Raw genomic sequence first — 20,516 nt, forward strand, 5'->3', positions numbered from 1 at the left:
ATGACATCAGGTGTAGGGGATGGAGAGGGGATGGCAGGGGACATCCAGCTCTGTTTTGGTGGTGGCTGGATTTTGAAAGGCTGAAATGTAGAGCTGAGCTCCAAACTGGAGGCAGTATGTTCAGAACTGGCTGTAAATGACAGCAGGTTCCTAATTCCCTGTAGGATTACAGGGATGCCACATGCTGGCATTGCTCAGCACCTCAGTTCCCCATCCAGGGGGAGGCTCCTGGGATGACCTCCCTGCTTTCTGTGCCCTTCCCAGAGATCAACAACGGCGTGGAGAGCACGGATGAGCTGTCCTTCTGCTCCGAGAACGGCTTTGCCAACGAGCTGGTGACACCCACGGACACCAAGCTGCGCATCAACTGAGGCTCTGCCATCCCTGAGGCTCTGCCATCACCTGAGGGCTCTGCCATCCCTGAGGCTCTGCCATCACCTGAGGCTCTGCCATCCCTGAGGCTCTGCCATCCCTGAGGCTCTGCCATCACCTGAGGCTCTGCCATCACTGAGGGCTCTGCCATCACCTGAGGCTCTGCCATCCCTGAGGCTCTACCATCACCTGAGGCTCTGCCATCACCTGAGGCTCTGCCATCCCTGAGGGCTCTGCCATCCCTGAGGCTCTGCCATCACCTGAGGCTCTGCCATCACTGAGGGCTCTGCCATCACCTGAGGCTCTGCCATCCCTGAGGGCTCTGCCATCACCTGAGGCTCTGCCACCAAGGGCTCTGCCATCCCTGAGGCTCTGCCATCACCTGAGGCTCTGCCATCACTGAGGCTCTGCCACCGAGAGCGCTGGCATCACTGAGGCTCTGCCATCACCTGAGGGCTCTGCCATCACTGAGGCTCTGCCATCACCTGAGGCTCTGCCATCCCTGAGGGCTCTGCCATCCCTGAGGCTCTGCCATCACTGAGGCTCTGCCATCCCTGAGGCTCTGCCACGCTCCCGCAGCGAGAGCCGTGCTCTCCTGCCTCCCTCCCTGGGATGGGAAGCTCTGAGGAACTGCTGCTCGGGCAGAAACCCGCTCCCACTCCCCACCACTGGCTGCTCCACCTCCCTGGTTGTGAGGCTGGGGGGCTTGTTTTTGTAAATATGTAGAAAATCTGAAATTTTTTTTGTCTTTTTTTTTTTTTTTGAGTGTAATTTTTCCAGGGCATGAGTGGAAATACTGTGTTCATTAAATCCTCAACCTTATGGCTGAAGTTCTTGGATCTTGATGTGAGAGCCTGAGTCCCCTTGGGGGGTTTTGGGAACAACACATTGGACCTGTGTCCCATTGTCCCATTTCTCCCCCTTTCCCTAATCCAGTTCTTCCCCCGGTGCAGCGACTGTGTAGCTGAATGTTGTGGTGTTCTTGTGAAGTGTTGATTTTGTTATGGTTTCTTTTGTTTTGTTTTTCCCCGTTCCCCTTTTCATGGGCAATGAAATTGTAGCTCTGACGCAGCAGGAGGCTGTTGGGAGAAGAGAAGTTTGCCTGGGAGAGGAATTCTTGCTGCTCTTCCCTGCTGAGGTTCAGAGCCAGGGAAGGGCTTGCACTGGCTCTGTCACTTGGGCACCTGCTCCTTGTCCCACCCTCCTTCCCCAAAGCCTGGCTGCTCCATGGGGAAGGGACTTCTTGGAATGTCCTGCCAGAGTTTTGAAGGCAAATCCTGAGCACTGGCTGCAGATTGGTCTCTGCTGGCAGCAGTTCTGGATTTCTATTTTTTCCCCTTTTTTTCCTCTCTTCTCCCCAGGCTGGGCTCTGCTGGGAGCCCCCATGGCTTGTGACAGGCAATGCCATGGGCACCAGCAGGGCTGGGATCTGGCTGAAGTGCCTGCCACTCCAAGTGGCATTTGCAGTCACTCCTTGCTTCCCTTCTGGGAGAGGAGCTGCTGGTGCACTGGGAGCTTCCCAAGGAGATGTAAATAGTCTGGAAGGCGAAGCAGCCCTGGGATATAATTTATTCCTGCAAGGAGACCTTTGCTCCTTGCTGTAAAAGCAGGACCTTTAAAGCTGCACACTCGTGTCCTCCAAAGGAGGGATGGTCTTGCAGCAGATGCTGATGGGATCTCAAGGCAGAGGCTCCCATCAGCAAATTTCCAATGCAAAAGGCTTTAACCCAAACTCTTAGACCAGAGGTTAAAAGTAAATGAATAAAATTTAAAAAAAGTTAAAAACTGAAAAACAGTAGGAGAATGCAGTCTGGGGAATGCTGATATACATCACATTCCACACCCAAAGCACGAGAGAAACAGCCCTGAGCAGTTTCTTCTTGTTTTGGAACTGCTCTGTCCTTTTAAGCTGAAGTCCTGTGGCATTTTGAAACCCTGAAGTTTGGGCTGTGTCTAAAAGTTGGGGGCAAAAGTGGCCAACCTCACTATGTGGAAAAAGCCCTTCTTTGATTATGACAATGTGAATTTTGATGCTCTAAAAAGCACCACCCAAAATCAATTGCATCTCCCCCAGTTTTTATGAGTGTAAGTGGAATAAGTTCCTCCTCTTACCTTCCCCAAATACTGTCCTTCTCCATGGTACTCTCCAGTCCCTGAAATGCAGCGTGTCTTGCTCTGCAGAACTGCAAGATTTGGTGGGTTTGAAGGGATTTTGAGAATAAAGTTGCTTCTCCCTTTGATGTGGTGCTGTTCTGAACCATTCCTGGTAGATTGTCATTGCCAAGTGAGAGATGTTGTTCAACCTCAGCATCTGTTGGTGATCACCTGCATGTTCTGTTCCTATCCTTGGAGATGACTTGATTGAAAGGTTAAGTGCTTCAGAGCTTGGAAATGATAAAAGCAAACCAACACAGAGTTGTTTTCACAATTAACTTTTTTTTTTTTTTAAACAAGACCCAAATTTCATGCATAATGCACTGACTGTTATTGTCCTGAATATTTGCTACCTTTTTTTTTGAAAAAAAGCAGAGGAAGATACTTTTTGAATTAAACTAGAGCTAGATCAAAATAAAGTCTGCATTGCTCTGTGAAATAAACTGTCAGTATTCCCCTGCCAGTCTGTCCTTGTTTTGTGTTATGGCACTACAGAGGCTCCCACTGCCCAACCAAGAGAGTTCTTCCATTATTTTCTGTATTGCTCAGCACTTCATTTTAACCCCAGGGGTTTAAAATCCCTGGGAGCAGTTGGAATCAAGAGCAAATCACACAAAAACCAGGCTGGGAGAGAATATGAAACCTTCCAGAGATTTACTTTTCCTAGTGCTTTTTTAATTTAACCCAGGACCCCTCTCTTCCCCCTAGACCCCATATTTTTAACTCGGGTTTTTTTTTCTCAAAAAGAATTCCCTGCCTAGGCTGGGAAAAAAAAAAAATCTCCAAATTATTTAGAGGATTTGGGATGGGTCCAGTTGGTCAGTAGGAGCAAAAACTTGGCAAGAAATTCCTTATCTCTTGGGTTCAGCGAGAGGCTCAACGTGAACACGAGTGAAAATACATTCAAAAATAAGAATAAAACAAATAAAAATAAAAGCAATAATAATATAAAAAACAATAATATAAAATAAATTTTAAAACAAAAATAATTTTAGCTATTGAAGCCCCAGTGGCGCTGCAGTCCCGCCGCCGCCCACCGGAGGGCGCCGCTCTGCACCGCCGCGCTGTGTCCGCCAGGCGGCGCCCGCGGGGCTTGGCGGATCTCGGGGCTCCTCCCGTTCCCAGCCGCGATCCCGGTCCCGATATCCCGGTTCTGATGCCGGTCCCGGTTCTGATCCCGGTGACAGGTGAGCACGGCACAGGAGGGGACACGGCCGGGCGCCATCCCTGTCCCTGCAGCGTCCAAACCCCGGCCCTGCCCCCCCTCACACAACGTCCCGTGCCACCCCGTGGCCGCCTTCGGCGCCGGGTTCTGTGCCACGGTGGTGGCGTCGCCGGTGGACGTGGTGAAGACGCGGTCCATGAACGCCAGCCCCGGGCAGTCCCGCAATGCCCTGAGCTGCCTGCTCGCCCTGCTCATGCAGGACGGCCCCGCCGCCCTCTACAAGGGGTGAGTTCAGCTCCTGCGAACCGGCCGCGGCACGGAGCCCCAAACACCCCGACCCGCGGGCAGGATCTGGGGGATCCCCGCTCTGGGGATGTCCCCGCACGTCCCCTGAGCCCCGCTTGTGCCGGCACGGCTTCGTCCCGTCCTTACTGCGGCTGGGCTCCTGGAACGTGGTGGTGTTCGTGTCCTACGAGCGGCTGCAGCGCCTGATGGTGCTGGCACGGCCGGCGCTGGCCTGAGCCCCCGGCGCCCCGGGCCGCCCGGCGAGGCTCACATCGATTACATTAATCGCATCCATTCTATTCATTGCCGGAGCGCGGGGAGCAGCGGAGCCACGGGCCCGGGGAGGGATGCGAGGGACGCGAGGAGGAGGATGCTGCAGGAGGAGAAGCGCGGGAGAACAGAGGCTTTCGGAGAAGAGTTTTAAGGGACGGAGGAAAAAATGTTTGTTGGCTTTGCAGCCGGGAAGAGCAGCGCTTCCCGAGGGCGGTGGTGTGGGCAGGCGGGACCAAGCTGAGGGCCAGGGAATTCCCGGTGTTCCTCACTGGCGCTTCCAATAAATCGCCCCTGTGGGGTCTGATCACAGCGTGGCTCAGGGTTTCTTTGCCTTTTTGGGGTGTTCAGGGTCTACGTGTGACACTAGTCCAGCACATTTTCTATCATTCCTGGTGCACTGAACAACTTCCCACTGATCTCTGATTATTCGGGTCATTGTCACAATCGCCAACAGCAGCTCCACCTTCTGCCCTGCCGAGGCAGCAGGTCCTTGACCCACGGCAATCTCTCTAAAGCCTCAAATGGTCCCGTTATGGGACAGTGAAGATGTACATCCTGAGCAGGAGAGGACACAGAATTCCCTTTCCCTGTTTCCCAAGCATAAAACGCTGGGAATTGCTTTCTCCCCATGGGTAACTGGCAGGAACAAGGTTCCCTCTGCTGTCACTCCATCTTTAGCACCCTCATTTGTCACAGACACTCAGCTCTATTTCAGGGACTCCCGTCAGACACCTGCTGGCTGTGATCAGAAGCAATTCCCCAGGCGGGTTTTACCCCCGGGAGCAGCAGGAATGACCGAGGACAGCTGCTGTCCCGGGACAAGGCGGCCGGGCTGCGGTTCCGTGCCCAGCCCCGTGCCCGCCCTGCGGAACGCGGGGTCGCTCTCTCCGCCCTGTCCCTGTGCCGGGATCGGGACAATTCCCCTGGCTCGGGCAGGGGACGGTGCCCTCGGGTGCCGCCGGAGGGGACAGGGGCGCGCAGGGGCCACCCGGGCGGGTGGCACCCCCAGGGCCGCGTGTGCTGTGGCGCTGCTGCCGGAGCCGCTGCCGGGCGGGACGGGTCTGTGCCGGCACTCGCGGCTCGCTGCGATCCCGTTCCATGGAGCGAAACCCGCGCCGCGCCCCAGCTGCGGTTTGATGGGATGGGCTCCGCTCTCGGGAGGCAGCGGCACGGGGGTCCCTGTGCCACCCCACGGGTCCCAGAGAGAAGCTGCTCCTGTGGCCGAGGAACAGCGGGGAAACGGAACAGTCCTGAGGGAAACCGACGGAAAAACAACTTTGGTTTGGGTTTGGACGTGACATTTTACCCCGGCCCCACCTGATCCGGGTGTTTTGCTTTATGGAACAGGAGACAGAACGGGGAATGGGGCAACAGATAATTTGTTACCCCAAAAGGGACAAGCTTATTGCTGTTAATTCCCGAAACACCTGGAATGATTTGGGTCTGGGAAGCACCTGGGAGCCTCCCTTGGAATCCTGGGTGGAGCCGTGGTTATAAAAGGAGGAAAGGATGGAGGCAGGGGGGGTTCGGGGGGGAGAGGAGCAGCGCTGCTTTGGGGATTTGCATCTGGAAGCGGCCACCAGTTTCCTGCTGGGAATCCTGGAAAGAGAACTCGGTGAGAAATGCGAATGCTGCAGCTGGAGCGCTGAGAGGGGAGAGCCTGCAGGGAATGTGTCTGGTGAGTCTCCTCATGCCCCATATCTGATGCTGGGCTGGCACCAGGGCACCTCATTCCATTGAAACTCTCTCGAAATGCATTTCAATTACAAATTGGACTGCAGAATGCACGTGGGAAGCTTTGTGTCCCTAAGGGAATGCTCTGGGGCTGTGCAGCCTCTGACCTGCACAAATAACTCCTGCTCCCACAGAAACCTGCTGGCTGCAGGGCAGGAGTGCCAGCAAAGTGGCAGCTCCAGCGCCACCCCAATGAGTGACTGTCCTTGGGGCTCTCGGGGCCGGGAGGGAATGCTGTCCCTGCCCCTCTGGGAAAGCAGGAGCAGGATCAGTGCTGCAGCCGGGTCTGTTCCTGCTCTCTGTCTCCAGGGTGCCCCGGAGGGCTCTGGCTCGGGATAATCTGTGTGTGAGAGCTTCCCGTGCCCGTGCCAAACCCCTCTGGGGACAGAACGTGCCCAAAAGCTCCATTAACCCTTTCTCTGTGTGTGAGAGCTTCCCGTGCCCGTGCCAAACCCCTCTGGGGACAGAACGTGCCCAAAAGCTCCATTAACCCTTTCTCTGTGTGTGAGAGCTTCCCGTGCCCGTGCCAAACCCCTCTGGGGACAGAACGTGCCCAAAAGCTCCATTAACCCTTTCTCTCCTGCTGGCAGGGCAGCGTGTGAGCCCAGGCCCTCCTCCCTGGAGCAGGGACAGCTGAGGATGAGCCCCAGGGACTCAGCCATCAGAGCAGGTGAGGATGGATCTCTTTGTGCTTGGCAATTGCTTTTTTTGGCTTTAATGTCACACTGCAGGGCTCCTCTAGCCCCTGTGCCCTGCAGCAGCACTCACAGCCCCTGGGCTGGCCAGGGAACAGCTCTGGGAGGGAAATGGATGTGCAGGAAATTTCCAGAGTTTGACAGAAGGCTCACATATGGATCTGTATGGAAATTCTGAGATAAGAAATGCTGACTTAGAAATGCCACGGAATAGGACAGACATTGCTGAGAGAGAACTGGAGCTGGAAACAAGTTTTAAAGGGTGACTTTGTAAATAAGACTGGATACCTTAGAGAAATAGAACTATGAAAGATGCATTGTAATAAGATTCACAAGGGGTAATTTAGATGATTGGCTTTAAGGCATTTACAGCACGGTGTGGCAAAAGCTGAGAGGCCAAGAAACACTTACAGTGTATTGGAATCAGGAAATAGTTGGCTGCTGATTGTGATGGGTGAATTATAACATCTGTATTATCTCACCCTTCACACGAGACTGAACATGGGATCAAAGATTTTAAAATGCGTCTCGGTTGCCCCATGTCTGGGTCAGAAAAGAGCATAATCTGATAAACTGGAGCTTTGTGTGAGGAAGATTTATCAGATTCCTCCCAACCTTCTCTGGGGTTTTTGTGCCAAAGGGGCTCTGGCCCCAGAGCCACACAGGGTGTCTGTGCCTGCATAAACGTCAGTGACATTTGCCAAGTCTGGCAGGAAAGCAGAAACATCCTGGGGCTGTTTGGCCAGAGATGGAACATGGAGATGTCTGTGCTGGCAGGGTGTGAGTGCTGCCAGCCTGGGCTCTGTGGTGCCTCTGTCCCTCACCAGTCAGGGCAAGGGGGGAAGCTGCAGCTGAGGCAATTTTGGCTGTTTCAGACTGCTTGGGCCAGACCTGGCAGCACTGGAAGAACAGCTTTCCTCCTCCTTTCTGTCCATCCCTGAGCAGAACAGTGAGATGGTGCTGCACTGAGCCCTCTCTTTTGTGGCTGTTGTTTGGTTGGTTTGTTTGGGTTTTTTCTGTTTTTAATGTATTTCTAAGTGGTGCAGTGAGGAGCAAGGTGCTGGTTACGTGATTTCTGACTGACACATGACAGAAATGGGCACAGGTGAGTGCATGTGCTTTCTGGCACATCCAGTGTGCAATCCTGAGTGAGGATTCCCAGCCCCAGCTGCCCGTGGCACAGCTCCTCACTGCTCAGTCACTGTGAACAGCTCCCTCCTTTGCTGGGCACATCCCTGGAGTGGGAGCAGAGTCCCCTGACCCTGCAGGAATTCCCTGCTCCTCTGGAGAGGGGTGAGGCCAGAGCTTGGGGGCAAAGGACAACAGCCAAACCAGGCCATTGTGTCCCTGCTGCATCCAGGACAGCGTGTTCTCCTTGTTCCCAGCAATGGTGAATCTGAACAAGATTTATTTTTGATATGATTCCCTGTTCTTCACTTCTCCAGCTCTGCCCCACACCTGGCTCTGCAGCTGTAGCTCACCCTGCCCTGGCTGTGGCTGATAAAATGTCATTTTTGTAGCAGGACTCCATTCTTTTAAAGAGCAGCGTGTACAATGCAGAAGAGACTTTGGTAAATCCATCCAAGTAAGGGACTCTGCCTTCCTGCTGTTCCTGTAGCTCTCCTTCCTGCTTTCACCTGGGCTGCCAGGATGGGCAGGGCCCATATTTATCACATGAAAGTGCTGTCACTGAATTTGTCCAGAAGCTCTGATTACAGACACTCATTTTCTGACGGTAAACATTTTCATTTTGCCTTTCCCCTGTTGTTCCCAGGTGCTGCCCAGGCTGTCTCCCTGTGCTCCCAGGAGGAAGGGCAGCCCCTGCCTGGCTGCCCAGCCCAGCTGGATGGGACAGGGCTGTGTGGCCTGGCAGGGCAGGAACAGCTCGCTGTGCTCTGGAGTGCCTTGGAACCTTGCCCTGGCAGCTTTGGAGGGGTTTCTCTTTGGGATTGCTTGTGAGGCACTCTCCCTTTGTACAAAGCCCAGTGCTAAAGGACTGACAAGTGAGATGTGAGATAAAAATGGGTCTGGTAAAATGAGGCAAAGATTGCAATAAGAAAAAGAGCTTGCTTTTAATGTCTGAAATGGTTAGGAATAGAAATGCTGGCAAAGGGCACTTTTATGTTTGCATTGGTGTCACCTCCCATGGATAAAACTCCACAGTGAGCCCTCAGAGCAGAAGTGTGAAAGCTGGATCCTTGGACTTCCACAGTGCAATAATTTTCTTTTCCTCCTCTCTTTCAGGCCAGGACAAATCACCAACCTCCTGCCCCCTTTGCCAAAAGCTTTGGTGTTTGAGCAGCCACAGGCAAGAGGCCCCAGCACAGGCTCTGCCCTGCAGGGCTCAGGCCCTGCCCTGCTGTGGGTGAGTCAGAGGCACACAGGGCTCCTCTTGTCCCCTGTGCTGCATTCCCTGCCTGGGGATGCCACTGCTGCCAGCCCAGCCTGGGGCTGCTCACAGGGGCCAGGGGGAGGGAAGGGACCAGGGTCTGACTCCAAGGGTCACAGGGCTGATTTATTATTTTATGGTATATATCACATTAAACTACACTGAAAGAATTGAAGAAAGGATCTCATCAGCAGGCCAGCCAAGAGTAGAAAAAGAAGGAATGAATAACAAAGGCTTGTGGCTGGCACACAGAGTGTGAGCCAGCTGGGTGTGATTGGCCATTAATTAGAAGCCATCACAGCTCTACCTGCTTTATGTATTATTTTCCTGTTAATGCCTGTGTGTTGTATTTTCACATCAATCCAAGCTTCTTCCCAGGCTGCAGATCCAATCTTTGGGTGTCTCTGGAAGTTTCTGGTTTTCCAATTCCCACGTCTCCCCTCTCTCTCTGTATTAAGAAATTTTTATTAATAGATTTATATGGATAATTTGTAATTGGTATATTGATTAGGTAAGTAAAGAACAGATTTTTTTGAGTAGTGACAAATACAAAGTATTTAAACTTGAAACTTTATTTGAAGTTATTTAAATGTTTGGTTTAGGCTGGTTAATTAGTAAAGTTGTATACTTAAAAGTCAACAAACTAAATAGAGGCATAATATTTGGTTGAATTTTATATTTTTAAGTTATTATGTAATAAGAATTTTATACTATTGATTTTTATATTTATAAAGACACTTAATAGTTTTTGGTGGGTGTAATACAAGATGTTAGGTGTATGTTGGGATTTTTGTGTAATTTCCATTTCTATTTCCATTGATTTTTTAGTGCTGGAGTGGTCAGTGTGTTTGTTTGTGTGATGTGGTTTTATGTTTTCTATTGAAATTTACCTGCGTTTTTGTACCTGCTGAGATGTAAGTAAACGTTATGTTTTCATATGAGAAACTATTGATACATCTTGGTTTGTAAAATTGCATAGAGATTTGTGAGATACTTATTTAAGATATTATTATCATAATTTTTTTTGTTATAAGAATGGAGAAATATTAGATTAAAATAATGTATGCAGTAAAGAAAAAATAATTAGGAATTATTTAGATTATATATAATTAGTAACGTGTGAAATTATATATTTATTAAGTATTAAAATATTGTATGTTATTTTAGAGTTAGTAACAGTTGATAAACTTTAAATTAGTGGAAGGTTACACAATCGCTAAAAATAGGTTTAGTTGTTATATTGATAAAGTTGAATTGTTAAGTTAAAACTATTTGAAATTTATTTTTATGTAATACATTAATACATTTTTATGTAATGTTATTAAAAATAGTAGTTATGAGTAAAAAATTTAGGATTAAAGATTAATTAAATCTTATTTAAACCCAATAATTAAACCCAATAATAATTGGGTTTTTAAAAGTATTTTTAGAATAGAGATGTTTTGAGTACAGTAAACTTATTTTTTAAAGATTTGAAAGAGGTTAAAGACAGGATTGTGAATTTGGATTTGGATTTTGAGAGTGTGAGGGTGGAGGAAATGTAGTTGCAGGGGAGAGGCTGAATACTTAGTATGAAACTTAGAAAAATCAATTCATGTTGTATTTGGATTTTTCATAGAAGTCTTTATGTAATAATAACTGAGGAAAGTTATAAGATTAATCGTTTGGAGGAGGTTTTTAATAAAGTTTTTTTTAACTTTGAAAAATATTTAAAATTATGATATATGCTAAATGACAGAGTTAGTGTAGAGATTAGTTAGGGAGTTCACTTGGTTTCAGAGATGTATAAGTAGTTAGAGAATAAAAAAGTGGGATTTTGAAATTATGTGGTTTTGGTAATTATATAAAGAGATGGTGAAGTATGTGAAAGTCAGTTGTAAATATTCTAATAATATGTTCTAAATAATGTTTATTATAAACTTAATAATTTTCTATAATTAGTCTATTAATACTAAGTGTTTGGAGAACCTAAGATAACTTTCTAAAAAGATTTATGTATTAGGGAAATAGAGTAAAAAATTTAAAATAGTATGATATTAATAGTAATTGCTATTTTTTTGGTGTTCTTTATAAAAGATAAAAACTAGACATTGTAATGAAGAATAGACTTTTTTATGAAATGGATGATGTAATAATGAGTAGGTGTTTGTTAGAGTTTTATTGTAGTTGTTTTAATTGGAGTTGTTTTTCTTTTTTAAGAAAATTAACTACATACTTTATAGTTTGGAAAAATGATTTATAATAAAATTTATGGTAAGCTTCATTAAATAAGATTTAGAATTAATTACTTCTGATCATAAGGAATAATAAACCTTATTTTATTAGACCATTACAGCGATAAAATGAAATTTAAGACTATTTAGACTTAAATGTAGTGAAATTTAATTGTGTTTGATTTTATTAATACTTGAGTTACTGATGGTTGTTATTTATAAATATTGAAGTTTTGAAATTGTTTTGGAGAAACCTAAGATTGTTGGGTTACTATTACTACCTACATCTTTACATGGTGGTTTTATTTATTGGGAGCTATGTTTCTTGGTAAAAGATTTTTCTTTATGTTCTATTTAGAATGGTACTAATTTGTAAAGTGGGGTTTTTTTTGTATTTACGATATTGATTAGAATGTTCTATATTTTTGTGGGCTTTGAGTAATATTTATTTATAGGTTTTTGATATTTGAATAATTTTTAATGGTTTTTGTTACTTTTTAAAGAGTTTTTGATTTAGAATTTGAAGAGTATTTGGTATTTGGAGGAAATAAATTTGGAGTTATTTTTAGATATGGTTTAATTATATTTTTAATGTTAATAATGTCTACTTTTGGTGCATTAGTTTGATTTTTTTGTTTCGTTATGGGGCAGGTCTCTTGTGTAAGCCTGGGACTGGTATTAGGACTTTTTGTCTAATGTTTTATGAGTCAGCTAAGGAGGAGGTGTTGTTTTAAGTTCTATAAAATGTACTGAGAATCAGTTAAAATCAAGGAAGAAACATTATGGTAATTGAAGGGTGTTGTGTTTAAAGAGTTCTAAATCTTTTTTAGTAACTTGAAATAAGGTGAGCTCAATCTACTTTTCCTGCCCCCACGAATGGCATGACCTGTGCCCACTGCTCACAATTCACTCAACCAAAATCAAGACCAAATGTTGGCTGGCCTCTAAGAACCTGAAATAACTTAGAAGCAAAATAACTCACATTTTTCTCCTGTGTTTTGTTTTTTTTTCAGATGCTGGACTTACCTCTGTGGACGTGCGCTGAGCTCTCACTGCAGGAACCTGTCAGGCCTTGGTGGCTGTGAGTTCATGTTCTTCTCACTGGGGAGCTGGAAATAATTAATTAATTGCAGAATTGATTGAATTAATGACCCCTTTCCCCTTTTGTGCCCTGCCGTGTGGGACAGGGGCAGAGAGAGCGAGCAGAGGAGCGGCCGGGGCTGGAGAGGAGCAGGAGAAAGGCAGAGGGACCTCCCTGGTGTCCCCAGGGCACTGTGGGGAACAGAAGGGACACCGTGAGGGCAAGGGCAGGTGAGGAGGGGACAGCTTGGGGCAAAACCCGGGGTCACCTGCAGGGAAATGAGTCAGGGGTGTTTTGGAGGGAAGAGCTGAGGGGATGAGTCCGCCCAGCTCGGCCCAAGGGGGAGCAGAGGTGAAGGCCAATCCAAAGCCAACCCTGCTCAACCCCGGAGTCCCAGAATAAATACTACAAACTGCCCATTGAGGGACTAAAAATACATAAAAACAGACCCAGGAACAAACCAGAAGGTTCCTGGGAATCCCATTACCGTGTTGTCACAGCCTTTTTAACAAAATTTTTATCACAACACTGCATTTCTCTGTTGGGATCGTTCACTCTGTGGGCTGTGGGGTTTTTGGGTCTGAGCTCTCTCACGGCAGCCCCGACACCCTCAGGAGCGGGGAGGGAAAGCAGAGTCAGCGCTGCTGGCAGGGCAGGGGTTCTACCCCAGAGCAGACCCAGCAGCTGCCCCCCAGCCTGGCCAGGAGGGATCTGCTCTGGTTCCTGCAGGGAAGGAATGTTCCCAGCTGGCATTGATTCAGCCAGCATTCCAGCGGCCTCATCTCCTGGCACTTCCCCATGCCGCTCCCACCCCTCCTGCTCCCGGCTCCTGCCCGTTCTGAGGGGAATTTGTCCCACCAGCAGCAGGGGAAGGACACCGGCTGCCACCCTGGAACTTGGATTGTCCCCCTGGGGAATGCTGGCTGCTGGGATTTAGAGCATTCCATGTATTTGGCTGCTGAAATTTCCCAGCCCAGGGGTTTTAGCTGACAGGGCAGCACAGAGACTGTTCTCTATGTGGTGTCTGGATTTGGGGTGCCTGGATTTGGGGGTTGGTATCAGCTTTGCTAGTTTGGGTGAGTTACACCCACAGCCCCACATTCCCTGATGAATTCCTGCTGGAATAACCTGACAGCGCCTCATGGAGAGTGGAAATTCCCACACAGAGGTACCACTTTTACACCAGCTGTATTAGGAGCCAGCAGAGGTTCCAGGGAAGCTGCGTGGGATCAGGACAAGGACGGGTCTATACTCCATAGAACTTGCTATTTAAAACCCTCATCCCCCAGCTCCACTGATGTCCCTGGGGTCACTGGACAAAGTTCCCTGGAACCCAGCTGATTTCACCCCCACTCCTGGAGCTCGGGCTCCAGTTGATGTTTTGAAGCAGGACAAGGCAGTGGCTGGATGCACTCCCAGCCTGTGCTGAGGCAGCACACCTCTCCCTGAAGAAGCCCAGCTCCTTTCAGAGGTTCAGCAGCAGCCTCTGCACATTTTTCCCCTCAGGAAAGGGATGCACATCCCTGCCTTCAGCACACCTCCAGTGGGACCCACCTGCTAAAGTTTTCCTTCACTTCTGCACTTCAGCTGGCTCCCTGGGAAGTTCCAAACTTCATCCCGCTTGAACCTCTGATTTTGAGGCATCTCCCAGGTATACTGCATGGGATTCAATATCTGTGAGGGAAGAGGGCTTTGGTGTTAGTACTGCTGAGGGACAATGGCCTCGGGCTGGAAAGGAGAGCGAAGATTTGGGGTGGCTGAGACATACCTGGGAGCTGTGTGGGAGCTCTGGGAGGTCAGAAACGGGAACTGCTGTCTGAGCCCCTCTGCAAACGGTCCGTGTCTCCACTCCAGGCAATGCCCGCTGCTCCTTGGGGTCCTTCTGGGCTGTCGGTGGTGTCTGTCCGGGCTGAGGTATCTCCGTGTGCCTATTCAGAGCAGCCCCTGGCTGAGGGGCCACAGGCAGCGCTTCAGCCGTGTCTGTGCCAGCGCTGTCCCGGTACCCCGGTGCCCACACCGGGACGTGTGTTCGGCACGCTGCAGGCACAGCTCCTCCCGCAGATCCCAAGGGACTCGAGGGCTGCCAGCCCTTCGGGGGCTTCTGGCCTCCTCCAGGCCCACACCGGGCACAGCCGCAGCGGGAGCAGCGGCCCCAGCCCCGCTCGTTCGGCGGGGATCCCCCGAGGATGCGGACACGGAGCGGGGGGATGCGGGCGCTGTGGCTCTCACAGGGCAGTGCGGTGTCCCGGTACTGGGGAGCGCGGTGGCCGCGGCGCTGCCGGGCCGGGCTCGGTGTCCCCGCGGGGCTGAGGAGCGGCGCCGTGTCCGCCAGGGGGCGCCCCGCGGGACGGGCGGCGGCGCTGAGGGGGCGGCGGGGCCCGGGGGGTCCCGGGGCTGCCACAGGCCATTCCCCTGCCCTACCCGTTTCCAGCCGTGATCCAGGGGCTGCTCCAGGGAAGCGCCGTCTTCCTGGCGGCCCAGCACCATCATAGCCCCGGCTCCCCACGGCCCAAAGCCCAAGCGGGACCCCAGCCCCGCACCGCCCAGAGCAGGAGCGACGGTTCAGTCCCAGCACCCGTCCCGGAGCAGCTCTTCCCACCTGTAGCGATGCCGGTCCGGTCCTGGTCCCGATCCTACCTCGATCATCCGGCCCCGGCGGGATCCCAGTCCCGCACTGGCCGCAGCCGGAGGAGCAGCACCAGGCTCGGTCCTAGCAGCCATACCGGAGCGGCTCTTCCCCCCTGCAACGACACCGGTCCCGATCCCAGCCCCAATCCCGCCTCGACCATGCAGCCCCGGCGGGACCCAAGCCTTGCACTGACCGGAGCAGGAGCAGCAGCGCCCAGCTCGGTCCCAGCGCCCGTCCCGGAGCGGCTCTTCCTACCTGCAGCGATGTCGGTCCGATCCCGGGCTCAGCCTCGCCTCGATCACCCAGCCCCGGTGGGACCCCAGCCCCGCAATGGCCGCAGCCGCAGTAGCAGTGCCGGGCTCGGTCCCAGCGTCTGTCCTGGAGCAGATCTTCCCCCCTGCAACGATGTCGGTCCGATCCCGGTCTCAGTCGCGCCTCGACCATCCAACACTAGCCCCCACACCCTGCCTGCCTCCCACAGCAGACACCAGCAGCACCCGGACCCGAGCCCCCCAGACCCAGAGCCCGATCCCGGTCTCACCTAGCACCCACACCCTGCCCGCCTCCCACAGCAGACCCCGGCAGGACCAGGACCAGAGCCCCCAGACCCAGAGCCCGATCCCGATCTCAACCAGCACCCACACCCTGCCCGCCTCCCACAGCAGACACCGGCAGGACCAGGACCCGAGCCCCCGGACCCAGAGCCCGATCCCGGTCTTACCTGAGCACCTCGGGCCCCACGCAGCACCAGCAGCAACCCCTGATCCGGATCTCCTGTAGCGCTCCGACCGTCGCTCCCGCAGCATCCCGAGCCGAGCATCCCCCGAAGGAAACGGGACGGACGCGGATTGGCCGGCTTTTATGGGCGGGAGGGGGGGCGGGGGGGAGGTGTGGCCCCGGGGGCGGGGCCGGCACAGGTGCGAGGGGCGGGGCGTGCACAGGTGTGAGCGATCCCAGTGCGCGTGCGCGGGGCGGGGTCTGCACAGGTGTGAGCGATCCCAGTGCGCCTGCGCGGGGCGGGGCCTTGGGGGATTTAAGGCGCGGGGAGGGCCCGGCGGAGCCATTTGCTCCTCGGAGGTCGGCGGGGTAGGTTGCTGTCGGTCGGGGCTCTATATCTCTGTTTCTCTTTCTTCTGCGTTTCTTTTCTTTAGTATTTCTGTTTCTCTACACCTCTCCTTTCACCCCTCCCTTCCTCCCCTCCCCCACCCCCCACACCCACCCCCCCCCAAACCCCCCCCCTCCCTCTCCCCCCTAGCCCTCCCCTCCCTCCCCCCCCAACGGCCGCCCCCCGCCCCTCGCTCCCATCCCACCTCCCTATTCCCTCACTCACCCCTACCCTATTCATCTCTACCTTGCCCTACCCTATTCCTCCATCCTCTCCCTTCACTGCCCACCCTGCCCCGCCCCCTGCCCCGCCCCCTGCCCCGCCCCCTGCCCCGCCCCCTGCCCCGCCCCCTGCCCCGCCCCCTGCCCCGCCCCCTGCCCCGCCCCGCACACCCCGACCACTCCCCGCCTTCCCCTCACGTACCCCCCCGCTCCCCTATTCTCGTTCTGTGTTCCTCCCTTTCCTCCTCTCCTCGCAGCCGCGGGGCGCGGGGTGCCGGGCAATAATAAAGCCCAGAGGGCCGGAGCCCGGCGCCCCCGCCCCGCTGGGGTCCCCACACGGGGCCGGAGCCGCTCTGCGGGTCCCCCCATTGCAGTTCCAAGCACCGCCCCACACCGCCGGGGTTCCGGCTGTCCCTACATCACACTGGGGGGTCCCGGGGTGGGGGGTTACAGCGGCCCCCTCGTTAGGAGGGGGTCGGGGGGTGGTAGGGGGTTAGGAAGGGCCCCCTCATTAGGAGGGGGTCCTTGGGGGGGATAGGTAGGTAGGTAGGGCCCCCTCCGGAGGAGGGGGTCCCGGGGGGGGGGCGGGGCGGGCCCCCTCCGGGGGAGGGGGCCCCGGGGGAGGGGGGCGGGGCGGAGGGGGCATTCCCCCCTCCTGGCCCCGCCCCCGTCCCCCGGGCCCCCTCCTCCGGACGGGGTCCCGGCCCGGCCCCCTCCCGGGGACCCCCCTCCTCCGGACCGGGGCCCGGGGGGGAGGGAGGGGGGCGGGTGGGGTGGGGGGGCCGGACGGGGAGGGCCGTTCGTGTGTGTGTTTTTTTTTACACGTGTACGTACGGGTCACGGCGCGGAGTGACGTGCCCCCCTCTGCTTCCCCCCCACCCCACCCGCCCCCCCTCCCCCCCCGGGCCCCGGTCCGGAGGAGGGGGTCCCCGGGAGGGGGCCGGGCCGGGACCCCGTCCGGGGGAGGGGGCCCCGGGGGAGGGGGGCGGGGCCAGGAGGGGGGAATGCCCCCCCTCCGCCCCGCCCCCCTCCCCCGGGGGCCCCCTCCCCCGGAGGGGGCCCGCCCCGCCCCCCCCGGGACCCCCTCCTCCGGAGGGGGCCCTACCTACCCCCCCCCCCCCAAGGACCCCCTCCTAATGAGGGGGCCCTTCCTAACCCCCCCACCAAGGACCCCCTCCTAATGAGGGGGCCCCTTCCTATCCCCCCCTCTGGACCCCCTCCTAATGAGGGTGTCCCCCACCCCGGGACCCCCGCCAAACTAGGGGGTCCCCAAACCCGACCCCCCATCCCGGGACCCCCTCCAAACGAGGGGCCCCCGTGGGATGGGGGAAGCGGAGCCCCGGCGGCGCCCCCTGCGTTCAACCGTGGAACTGCACGGGGACACCAGCGGGGCTCCAGCGGGGCCGGGGGCGCCGGACTCCGGCCCTCTGGGCTTTATTATTCTCCGGCACCCCCAGCCCCGCGGCTGAGGGGAAAGAAGGAACGGAGAGAACGGGAAGAGAGGAGGGATAGCAGGGAGGAAAGCGAAAGGCAAGGGAAAGGAAAGGCTGTGAAGGGACAGAGGGACAGCGGACAGAGAAGGGAGAGGGGGAACAGAAAGGAGTAGGGGGAAGAGGAGGGGAGGGTCTGGGGGACAAAGAAGAATACGGGGAGGAGAAGCAAGAGTAGAGGAGGGGAAAGGAGGGGAGGCCGAAAGAGGAGGAGAGGAAAGGGGGGAAGAGAGAGAAGGAGAATACAGAGAGGAAAAGGAACGGCAGAGGGGGAGACAGGAGGGGAGGCCGAAAGAGGAGGGAAAAGGAGGAGAGAGGAGAGAAAAGGGGGGAGAGAGAAAAGCAGAGAAAGAAGGGGAATACAAGCAGGAGAAAGGAAAGGTAGAAGGGGGAACAGGAGAGGAGAAAAAGCTGCGGAGCGGGGACGAGAGTCACCCGTCCGCAGCGTGCTCCGAGTGAGCAAATGGCGGTTAACGAGATTTCCGGATCTTAAATAACCTCGGCCCCGCCCCGCGCAGCCGCGCTGGGGTCCCGCACACCTGAGCCGGTCCCGGGCCCCAACCACGCACACCTGAGCCGGAGGCGGGACCCGCCCCTGAAGCTCCGCCCTGGCCCCGCCTCACGTAGCCCCGGCCCCGCCTTCACGTAGCTCTGGCCCCGCCTCACGTAGCCTCGGCCCCGCCTTTACGTAGCTCTGGCCCCGCCCCCGAGCCCCGCCTTTACGTAGCTCTGGCCCCGCCTCACGTAGCCCCGGCCCCGCCCTCACGTAGCTCTGGCCCCGCCCCCTAGCCACGCCTTTACGTAGCTCTGGCCCCGCCCCCGAGCCCCGCCTTCACGTAGCTCTGGCCCCGCCCCCGGCCCCGCCTCACGGAGCCCCGGTTCCGCCCCGAGTCCGCCCCGCCCTACCCGGGATGAGGGCGGGGTCATCGCTCGCGGTCCCGCCCGTGTCCCGCACACCGGCCCGGCCCGTGTCCCGCACACCGGCCCCGCCCCTGCACCTCAGACCGGCTCCGCCCGTGTCCCGCACACCGGCCCGGCCCGTGTCCCGCACACCGGCCCGGCCCGTGTCCCTCACACCGGCCCCGCCCGTGTCCCCCACACCGGCCCCGCCCGTGTCCCCCACACCGGCCCCGCCCGTGTCCCTCACACCGGGGCCGCCCGTGTCCCCCATACCGGCCCCGCCCGTGTCCCCTACACCGGCCCCGCCCGTGTCCCCCATACCGGCCCCGCCCGTGTCCCTCACACCGGTCCCGCCCGTGTCCCCCACACCGGCCCCGCCCGTGTCCCCCACACCGGCCCCGCCCGTCGCACCGGGCCGAACCGGGGCTGCTCCCGGCGCTGCGCGGAGCCCCGAGCGCTGAGGCGGGGCCGGGATGGGCCGGGGTTCTGGCTCGGCTCCTGTCGCTGTCGGCTGCCGGGGGGTCCCGAGCGGTGCCGCCTCTCCCGCGGCGGGCGCGGTGTGGGGCGGGGATCGGGGCCGGCACGGCCGCGGGCGGCGGGAGCTCCAGAACGGAGAGGCTCCACACGGACGGAACCGGGAACCGGCCGGGGCAGGGGGAGCCCCCATACCGGCCCCAGGACACTCAGACCCCGCCGCTCCCCCGGTGCCACGGAATCATTTCCCAGTGCAGGCCGAGGAGTCTTTATGAGAAAACTCAAAACTCAAGGATACGGGATCTGAGGGGAGGGGAGAGATCCTGGTATCAATTCAAAACACATTGTAAAAAATAAATCTATGGAGCAGCCCCTGTCCTCTCCCAGCCTGGTTTCTGTGTGCTCGTCTGTGATTCCAACTGCTCCGATGGGATTTTCAGCCTGCGGGGCTGTAATGCCTTGCCCGGTGCTAAGCACGCCAGGAAGCAATGGGAAAACCCTCGGGATCAGGCCGTGGAGCCTCTCAGTCACCGTGTCCCAAAAGGCTGCAGTGCCCAGCGCCTCTGGCTGCAATTTGAGGGGTCCCAGCACAGGCCCCCGGCACAGGGCCCCTTGCTTCCCCAAGTTCCTTTAGCCAGGATGATTTTTGGGCTAGGAGCACCCAAAGCCAGCAGAACTGGCCTTAACCACTTTTTGTGGGACCTCTCCTCTCTCTTCCTCACCAAATTCCCACTGTCAAAAGCCATTCCCTCAGTCTCTGCAAGGAATTGGGCTTGGATTTCCCAATCTAACAGGGCAGAAATGCTGCTGCCCTTATTGTATATCCTAATTGCAGTAATTGCTTAAGAAATTATTGAAAGGAATGAAAGGAATGAAGAGAAAATAAAGAAGAGCTGCCAGCTCCAACACCTTATCAATAATTTGCTTTAATTAACCAACTCAAACAAAGTAAATAACACCACATTGATATAGTATGACTCTTTTTAATGGAGTTACAGATAAATATTCCAGAATGTAAAAACCTTTAAAAAGCCAGAAACTCTTTTAAGAGTTTTTTAACAGTGTACAGCTGCAGAGAGTCTTGGGATTCAGGAGAAAAATGCCCAAGTTCTCAGTCTTTAGCATCTTCCACTCTGTGGTCACTGACAGCAAACGTGGCTTCAGCCTTAGGAAGGCACGGGGAGTCAGGGGTTTCACAGATCCTGGTGTCACCTCAGCCTTTCAGCAGGTACAGTCTGCAGGGAGAGGGAACAAACGGGTCAGAATGGACAGCCTAATTCCAGAAAATCATCCCAATCCATACAGCACTGGGCAGAGCTGTAAAAACTTGCCAAAG

General features: G+C 54.6%; 2 protein-coding genes across 3 annotated transcripts in view; one reads left to right on the forward strand and one right to left on the reverse strand.

The window, feature by feature from the left end:
- The window catches only part of GDPD5 (glycerophosphodiester phosphodiesterase domain containing 5), a 101,544-nt gene extending 98,391 nt beyond the window's left edge, over positions 1–3,153 (forward strand). For both annotated transcript variants that reach the window (XM_059466756.1, XM_059466755.1), the window contains one exon: positions 265–3,153. In XM_059466756.1, coding sequence (XP_059322739.1) covers positions 265–371 — 107 coding nt within the window. In that variant the 3' untranslated portion in view covers positions 372–3,153. The remainder of the gene's footprint in view (positions 1–264) is intronic.
- Positions 3,154–9,178: 6,025 nt separating this feature from the next.
- Positions 9,179–15,150, reverse strand: LOC132086800 (collagen alpha-1(I) chain-like). The gene is made up of 5 exons (XM_059492712.1): positions 15,142–15,150; positions 14,130–15,071; positions 13,916–14,035; positions 12,307–12,389; positions 9,179–9,515 (listed from the first exon to the last, which is right to left on the reverse strand). The coding sequence occupies exons 1-3, from the start codon at positions 15,148–15,150 to the stop codon at positions 13,919–13,921; spliced, it is 1,068 nt and encodes a 355-aa protein (XP_059348695.1). The 3' UTR covers positions 9,179–9,515; positions 12,307–12,389; positions 13,916–13,918.
- Between the last annotated feature and the right edge of the window lie 5,366 nt (positions 15,151–20,516).

This window comes from Ammospiza nelsoni, chromosome 2, assembly GCF_027579445.1.
Source record: "Ammospiza nelsoni isolate bAmmNel1 chromosome 2, bAmmNel1.pri, whole genome shotgun sequence".
NCBI classification, from domain to species: domain Eukaryota; kingdom Metazoa; phylum Chordata; class Aves; order Passeriformes; family Passerellidae; genus Ammospiza; species Ammospiza nelsoni.